The sequence below is a fragment of the Alligator mississippiensis genome, chromosome 7, assembly GCF_030867095.1.
Source record: "Alligator mississippiensis isolate rAllMis1 chromosome 7, rAllMis1, whole genome shotgun sequence".
NCBI lineage: Eukaryota > Metazoa > Chordata > Crocodylia > Alligatoridae > Alligator > Alligator mississippiensis.
Window position 1 is genome coordinate 12,835,100 of NC_081830.1, and position 9,150 is coordinate 12,844,249.

General features: G+C 44.1%; 1 protein-coding gene and 1 long non-coding RNA gene across 3 annotated transcripts in view; one reads left to right on the plus strand and one right to left on the minus strand.

The window, feature by feature from the left end:
* The window catches only part of GFPT1 (glutamine--fructose-6-phosphate transaminase 1), a 52,095-nt gene extending 45,653 nt beyond the window's left edge, over window positions 1–6,442 (minus strand). For both annotated transcript variants that reach the window (XM_014609789.3, XM_014609787.3), the window contains exon 1: window positions 6,334–6,442. In XM_014609789.3, coding sequence (XP_014465275.1) covers window positions 6,334–6,340 — 7 coding nt within the window. In that variant the 5' untranslated portion in view covers window positions 6,341–6,442. The remainder of the gene's footprint in view (window positions 1–6,333) is intronic.
* Window positions 6,443–6,537: 95 nt separating this feature from the next.
* Window positions 6,538–9,124, plus strand: LOC109282018 (uncharacterized). The gene is made up of 2 exons (XR_002088898.2): window positions 6,538–6,639; window positions 8,696–9,124. It is a non-coding gene; the product is annotated as an uncharacterized LOC109282018 (long non-coding RNA).
* Window positions 9,125–9,150: the final 26 nt, after the last annotated feature.

Consider the following 9,150-nt stretch of genomic DNA (forward strand, 5'->3'; position numbering starts at 1 on the left):
TGCTGTTTGAAAAGTTACATGTAGAGCTACCGGGAAAATTTCCAAAGGGACGTTTCTCCCCCTTTCACTGCAATCATCAGGTTCCATGGGAACATGCTGAATTTAATGGAGTTCTAAAGGAAATCAGGCACATTTCCATTAGATGGAAGTAAGTCTACTGTCGTCTCACCTGGATGTTGAAGCTCAGGCTTCTAAGCAACTGAGATCTCGAAAGCCCAAACAAATGGTGCTGGATCTGGGGTTATCAGAGGGGTGGGCAAAATGCGGCCCGCCAGGCCATTCTATCTGGGCCGTGGGACCTCTAAAAAATTTACAAAATTAATATTTATCTGCCCCTGGCTGCCTGTCTTGCGGCCCTCAATAGCTTGCCAAAACTCAGCAAGCAGCCCTCCACCAGAAATAATTGCCCGCTCCTGGGTTATCAGGATCCCCAGTTCCTACACAGCATGCAAGCCTTGGGAGTCCCAGCTCCCAGACTCCCTGCCAGCTCTGGGGCCCCCAGGAACATTGCAGTAGAGTTGAAATGAAATGAAAACTCATTTCTAGTTTTCTGAACCAAACTCCGTATCTCACTATTCTGTGAGACGCAATGAAATTTCATTTCTGTCCTGTTTCAGAATAAGCACGTTCAGGCATTTCCTGCAGAACTGAAATTCCAGTTTCACCTGAGGGTACAAATTTAAATTTAAAGCACCCGCAATGCAGTCACTATTCAGTAGCCTGTAGATACAGCTCGCAGGCAAGAGCTGCCAGAGTGGCCTCACCAGTCAGAAAGAGAGATGATAATCAAAGAACAAAAAAAAAAAATGTGATTGCAATGGCAATGGCATGACACATGCATGTGATTCTCACCTAGCACAGCTGAGTCACCTGCTAGATGAACTAAATGCAGAGGGAACAAGAACACTATTTCATTCTGTTCCTGATGGTTCCTATCATTCAGAAAATCTGGATGAGAAAGGGAGAGGCAAAGGCCCTATAAGTAATTCAAGTTCGCAGAACATCTGATAGGCTACTCGTGTCTTTCTGGCCTATATTGCAGGCATGCCCACAGGGCCATCTCAGACCTAACAAGACAGGTTATGTTTTAAAAGCTACGAATTAAAAAAGCATAACAAAAAACATGTTTCAACAGATTGTACACCTCACACACCCCTTTCCTGTCTATGCTCAGGACAAAGTCACCTTAACGGAGACATACTCACTAATTCATTTTACAACGCAATCTATTTAAATATAGGCGTAGTCTCAACTATGAACCGTCACCTCTCATTCAACTTTGTCGCAGCTCAGAACCTTGCAACCTGGACCCTACCCACTAGGACTGTTTTTTTAATACTGAAGTGGAGGAAGGTGCTAGTTAAAGCACCAAAAAGAACGATTAAGTCCTTATTGTAGCACTTTTGGCAGCTTTGAATACAAAAGTCATTTGGCCAAGGGACACAGAACTGCAGACCCTGGCTGGGATACTTAAAGCTTTTTTTTTTTTGTGACAACATCAATAGTTTGTCGTAGCTGAATAAGCTATGTTGAAATAAGGACAAATGAGAAAGAAAAATGTAACCAAAAATAACTCAATCACTGAGATCCATTAAGAGTGACAAATGACACTCCTCCAAACAAAAGCCTTGGTTTTATAATGTGAAATTACTATGAGCTCATCAGGGATGTTGGTTCCTAATCAAGTGTGTGTGAAGAAAAGCATCAAGTCTCAGTTTAGTAACATATGTACAATGTATTATGCCATATGAGTGAGTGCGTTATATGTTTATAATTCTACCCAGGAAAACTTTTACAACCTTTTCTCCTATGCCTGAAGAAGGGTGTTTGTGCCCAATTAAAGATTTTTTTTTGCAATTAAGTAGTTGGTCTAATAAAAGATACCACCTCTACCATGAGTTCTTATTCCTTATATTTTTAGAGTAATTCCAAAAGATGCCTCTATTGACTAATCACTGCTCTGACACCAAAGGAGTACTGTGTCCTACTGATAATTACTGGGGTCTCATTTTCTTTAACAAGGTCTGTGGGGATGATTAAATGTGCATTTAAATAAAAACATCTTCAAAGCAGAGAAAGGAAAGGGAAGGAAATGCTTTTCTATACATGAAACCAAGACAAAAAACAAGTGCTAAATCAAATGCTAACAGCATTGAACACGAGCCCCAGAGATCAGTACATAACCAAGGCCCAAGGCAGGAAAGTACCCAAAGTCCTCAATTATTGACTCCAATAAGAGTAAGAGGCGGCCACCACTCTGCAGGTCCAGGCCTTTTTCCGATCTTGCTGGTGGCTACAACAGGCTGGAAAACTGTGTACAACTCAGTGCCAAGAGGACATGAAATCTGCACAATCCAAATAACCTCAAGGTCAGAAATGAGCAGACATTTGTTATGGCTGCTCTTTGTAGAGGGGAGAGCTAGCTTATATTTAGATCAAATTCTCACTGTCCAGAAAACAAAAACAGCAGGAAAAACAAGCACTGTATCACGGAAACGCATTCCTGATGGTGTCTTCTTCACTACTGCTATATAAACAAGGGTCTCTAGAGATGGAAACAAGATTAGTGCAAACTAAAGGAGGCAACTGGTCCATCAAATCTAGGATCCCAGCTCAGGCTAAGTGAATAGGTCGTGCTTCCACAAACGGATCCAGGCAGCTGTGCTATAGCGTTCATGGGATGACAGTTTTCATCAGCTTGATTTCATCCTCTGTGACTATAAATAAAATTAGACCTAAATTTACTCAGCATTTCAATTATTCTGTCTGAAAAGAAGAACACAGCTACCCTAGCTGATTGCTTTAATTATTTACAAAAAGTCTATCAGACATGGTCACCTTGAAAAACCAGTTTTCTCAACTATTTCTGAGGTGTGTCCAAACCAGTCAGGTGCACTCACACAAGACTCAGGAAATGCATCCAGATTACAGCAGGTAAACCAGTTTGGCTTGCAAACTGTGCACTAAGGCAGTCATTCAAAAACCTTCCCAAGCCAAAGCACAAAAACAGGCAAATGTACTCTACCATGAGCATTATGAACAGCGCAAAATAATATCCAACAGTTACCTAGCAGGAAAAAAGTATTTTGGATGAATGAATGGGGAATAGTTTTAAAGATTAATTTAGAGATTAACTTTCTCTACGTGAGAAGGTGTCACCAGAACATGTCACAGGTCGGCTGAAGTAGATGTCACAGCACAGAGATTACTGTCTTGTCAACAGCAGTCCTGAAATGCTAATAGCATGAACATAAAAATATACAAGCAACAGCTGTCATCTGCACCGGTTCTTATACCCATTGTCCTAGCATATGGATGTCTTCTACAAACAATTAAGCTCACTCGGTCATTTCAATATAGGCAATGCTTGGATAGGAATATGGGAAGACTGCAGCCACTCCTCAGTTTACTGTAGCCCCCACCATAGCCCCTTCCCAGCACTGCCACTGCCACCCACCCCAAGTGCAGCACAGCCAGCCCCGGTAAGGAACAGCCTGACACCGGTGCCTTAGCCCTTCCCCGCACAGATCTGGGGGCACACGCCGACCGTGCCCTCCCAGGGATGCGTATAGCTGCTGGAGCTGCCCCCCACGCAACTCAGTCCTGCACCCCTGCCCCAGCCCCATTTCCTTCGCCACCGCTGGGCCAGCCTGCCCTTGCCCCATATGCAGATCCAGGGGCACATGCCCCCATGACCTCCAGGGGTGCGTGCACCAGTGGGAGCTGTCACATCCTTCCTGCGCTTCCTGGACAAGCCGCTTGCGGCTACGTCCCATGCTCTGCCCCAGCTGTGTAGCCCCAGCCCCACTCCCTCCCTCACCACGGGGGGCTTTGATTTGCACACCTCAACCCCCCTTAAAAACAAGAAAAAAATATAACAGGATACCTGAACTAGAACTTGAGAGAAGGGGTACACATGTTAAAAAAAAGTTGAAAACCCCTGACCTACAGCCTTGCTGTTTCTCTGGGTACTTGCACATAGGAATATTTTATGCTATCAGATCATTGCATAAATTTGCTTCAAAGGTCAAAAAGGGGAAGGAGTAAAATCCTACAATGCTTACACTTTTAACTTAAAGTCCCAGCCCTACCTGCAAATGCCCTTAATTAACAAGTGTATTTTGCACCCTGTTCTCACTTCCTATAACAGATCTCTGCCTACTCAGACCCTGTGGAACAAGGTAAAGACGCAATGGCAGAGCAAAAAGCTCCAATGTATTTAAAGGGATGGCTAAACATCCACAACCAGTTTTGCTTACATGAAAAAGGGAAATGGGGGACTATATCTGCAGGTATCCAGTGCACAAGCACATCCCAAACAGTTTTCAATAGAATTTAAAAAAATGTAAAGCAGAATCAATCGATACAAACACTTTTAAGGCTGGATTTCCAGGAAGAAAGATTCACAGTGCACCAAAATAAGCACTATACTTGCAGCAAACTATTTATGGAAATAAATGTCTATTCTATTCTTAGCTTTCTCCCACTTTCCACTTTGAGCCAAATTAGCATCATGCTTAATATAAGATGAAGCACACAGTATAAATTGTTTCAGGGATGCATTTGGTAGCCCTGTTGTTCTGAGACAAAAAGGAATGCAAAACTCTGGCATTCTTGGTTCAGAAATGATCCCTTTTACGAGACCAACTACAAAATTGCAAAAAAAAAAATCTTTTTCTGCAAGCTTTCAAGACGCACCCTTCCTCAGGTTCAGAGGAAGCTGAAGGTGGAAGTCTGTTTCGCTGGGTCCATGAGAGTGTACTAATTATTGTGTCCTTTTTCCTAACATGCTATAATTCAAGGGTCACTCTCATGTGACAGTATTTGGGCCCATCAGTTACAGAAAGCTTTGTTATGACACTTAATAAAACGCTCCAGCTAATCTCAAAGAGGCGAGGAAGTGGCAGACACATGCAAGGCAGATTTAAAAAAAAAAAAGAATAGATTTTCTATTTGAACTCAAGGACAAAGTCGTATTCACAAATAAAAAGAAAACCTTCAAAGGTGGAAATTTGGGAAGCAAAACACATACAGCTCAAATCTTAAAAGGAGGAGCAACCGTACAACCAATCTGACAGAAAAGAAAGTGGAACACAGGGACATTTTTTGGCCTTATTCCTGTGCCTGGTACACTAGATACAAGACATCCCTGGATTTTATCAGTAAGAGAAACCAGACCACAGGCAACATTTTTCAAAGCATCTAAGTGGCATCACATGCTATACTGATTTGTGCACATCCCTCACCAGTTTAAACACTTCTTTAGCTGACTATTACAAAGCACTTTGTGGACAACCTAAAAATGTTTCAAAACTTGGCTTACACTGGTTCAAGTTGGCAAGCTGCAGAAGGGACATTTAAATCACCATAAAAACATCCACATTAGTCTGTACTACTTAAAAAACTCACGACTTTAGCTAAAGAAGTGGTCACCGTGAGGTTTGGACAGATCTTGGACACTTAGAAAACACCATCCAGAATCAGTTATCCCTTACCAATAATTCCTGTGGGCTCCTAAATCACTTCGGTTAACTGCACCCCAAGACCAGGGAGAGAAAATTGGAGAAGCATGTCTCTGGGTACAACCAGACCCAACGTCACAAATGGCCAGCGTCACCAGAGGGCCATAGGACGAAGTCTCTGGGGCCGGTACCTGCGGGACTGCACCCCACCTCGGATGCTTGACACGTCAGCGACACTTGTACAAGGCTTCTCACCAACACCCAACTGCCAGCCAGACGCTGCCCATTTCTGACCTGGCAGGAAGCTGCATGCCGGCATTGCATCCCTGGAACGGACACGCCTTCCCACCTCGGAATAAACTAAGAACACTTGACGCTCAGACCCGTGGGATTCGGGTCTTCTAGAAACAGCGGATCAAAGCAAGCCTGGGTGATACGCCCCACAGTCCTCACCCAGACTTGCGTGGACACCGCCTTCCAGCAAAGCATCAGCCACACGCCGCCGAGCCGCACGCAAGTGCAGCACCCAGGGCTCCCCCCACACGCAGGGGGAGAGTCACTGCACACGTGTAAACACACGCATGTGCAAGGATACACGTACACGTGTACACACAGGGATGCACACACATGCACAGAAATGTACACATGTGCACACAGACATGTATATGCGCGCGCACGTACTCATACGTACACAGGAACACAGAAACACAAGGGCACACAGGGATGCGTGCACACACGGATGCACGCGCACCCACCCACACGCACGTGCACACACGCGTGTCCAGGGAGCAGGGACACACCCCCAGGCCCGGGGCAGCCCGCCCGCCCGCGCGCACACACGCACAGCCCCCGGCGGGGCCGCCTCACTCACCGCACATGGCGTCTGGCAGCACTGCCGGGCCGGCCCGGGCTCCGCTCCGCTCCGCTCTGCGGTGCTCCGCTCCGCGCGGGCGAGGCCGGGGCTCAGGTCGAAGGCGGCACTGCGCATGCGCTGGGCCCGGCCGCTCATTGGGCGCCGCTTTGCCGGCGTGGCCAGAGCCAGCGCGCCTGGCCGGGACGTGGCAGCCGAACGTGAGTATGCGCGCGCGCATGCGCAGGGGGCCCGCCCCAGGTTGGCAGGGCTTTTGCTGCTCGTCGAGTCGTCGTGGAAGCGGGACAGCTCTAGCACCAGTAGGCTGTAAGGTTTGCTCCTTTTTAAGTCAGTCAGGACTAGAGGATGGTCATGCTCCCACTTCCACTGAGGAGCACAGCTGGATTCACCTTCCTTATGATTCACTATCAAAGAGTAGTAAAATAAATGTATTATTACTAGTATTAAGTCAGCCGGACGAGAAAGTTGAACAGGACATCCTGTATGCAGGCAGAATTGAATGCATCTTGCCCACTTAAAACAATACTAAGGGCAACGAGAAACTTGAGATGCCTACCCCGTTAGCTGCGCTGATGTACGTAGGCAAGCTGGTCTGGCGAACCGAGGGCTCCAGCGGCACGAGGCTGTAAAAGCCGCTCTTGAAAAGGACGCTGGGGACGTCAATTGATTCTAACATTTGTAGGTTGTAAGATGAGCTCAGAAGCAAAGGAAGGTTCCCACAATGCTTTTAAAGTTTCAGGGCCAGTGTTTGATTTGAAGCTTTATTTGACTGCACCAAGCGTAGGAGAAGTGAGACTCGGTCCTAACCGGAGGGACACTGACTTAGGAAATGTTAACTTGTTAGACTGCATAAAGAGCATGTACCTTACATCTTGCAGGGGTTTAGGTTGTAGCTGTGTTGGTCTAAGGATATAGGCAGACAACTAGTTGGTCTAATAAAAGATATCAAATTCACCCAAGGAACCTTGTCTGCCTGTACCTTACATCTTCATTCATCAGTTCAGGTGCCCCTAGCAATCCAAGTAAAGTGGTATATTTATTTATGAGGTTTTCAGCATGTTTCAATCAAGCTATTTAGCTAGTTCATCCTTTTTTCTCTTCGGCCTTGATTTTTCCTCACTTTTGCCATTGCCGGTCTAGGGCCCTACTTGAAACAGACTTTAATTAAGGGATAACAGAACTAGTGTTCTGTTTGGCAAGGCAGTGATCTGGGCTAGCACGGGCAAATTAAAAGGCTGGGCAGTTCATAACCATAAAAGAAGTAATTTCCCAGTGGGGTGATCTGGTAACCTAGCACTACAGCATGAGTAAAACAGGTAACTAATAAACTCTCCTTTCGTTTTCCTCTTACTCATGAATATGGCAGAGTCTGGCCACTGGAACTCATTACTCACTCCTGTTAAGGCACCATCTCTTTTCATTAGCTAATCTGTAAGGTGGACTCAATTCATCTGCTCCCTTATTTCCATGTCTCGTGTTTTTGTTGCCCCACAGTGACTTAAGTTCCAAGAGGGCTCTGGTGCTAGAACTAAAATTATATGGTTATCATACATAATCTGATGATTGATTGTGTCTATCAACAAGTCACACATTTTTTGTTTTTCTTTGCTTTAACATATATGCTGGTAGAGTGGTACAGCGTCTAGTTTAGGTATAACCTGCACCTATAATCAGAAGGAAAAATGAGAATGAATCATAGTTTACCTACCTGTTTGATAAATTCATTCTTTGTAAACTAAAAGTATGAAGACTGTCACAGGCATAAATCCCAATTGGACTAATCTTTCTTGAAATCTAAATTTTGGCTACAGTTCTAAACTGCAGATTGTTTTCTACCCACCTGATGAGAGGGGAAAATGGTATTTTACAACCTGTGAAAAAACACATTTTGAATTACTAACTGTTAAGTAATTGGAGCTATTACTTCCCGCTGCTGTGCTGAAAATACCTGCTTCGTAAATCCTATTGCAGAGGGTTTTGTTTGCTGAGTTTTCCAACATGCGGTGCAGTATTACCAAACGTATAACGACAAACGCTCGTTCCAGAGGCTTAGAACGAGTCACATTTTGATAAAAAGCAGGTCTCTACCTGTGAACAGTTTCAAGATGGCGAGGATTTAGATAGCTGTAATCAATTTCTTTTCTATAAAAAGAGAACTGGATTAGCTTTGTTTGTACGAGTGGATTCTTTTAATCTTGTGCAGTATTTTGAAAGCCTCTGAACATCTGTGAAATAAGTACTGAAAGCATTGGTGTAGGTTATTCCTTGAGTGTTGATCAGTTTTCATTCATGATCATTGATTTTATATATATATTATGCTATCCATGTCATATAAGGCAACTTTTATGTTTTTAAACTCCAGACTCTGAAACACTTGCTTAACAGACTTTCAGCTATGGCACTGAAATGGTACTTACTGCAGGCCTCAGACACATTATGGAAGCTGATCTTCTGGTTTCAAACAACATTGTTAATGTCTCAGCAGCAGGACTCATTTTAAAGACCCTCGTTACTTTTGTGCCAAGCTTGGAAGCTCCAAACTGAGACTCTCAATCATGAATCACTGAGTTTACCAACTTTTAGCTCATGTGAATCAGAAGGTATTCCTGATCAATAAAGATATGGATAACGTATAATTTAGATAAGCCTCTTGCAGACGTATCTTTGTTCTGCGTGTGTTCAGCACTTAGTAATGCAGTCACTGTTATGCTGTCGTGTGAAATTTTTTTAAAAGGTTTTATTCAATTTAAAACATTGATATAGTTTTCTACATAAATCTAAAGGTGGTTGATTTTTTCAAGTGTATATTTCATTTGT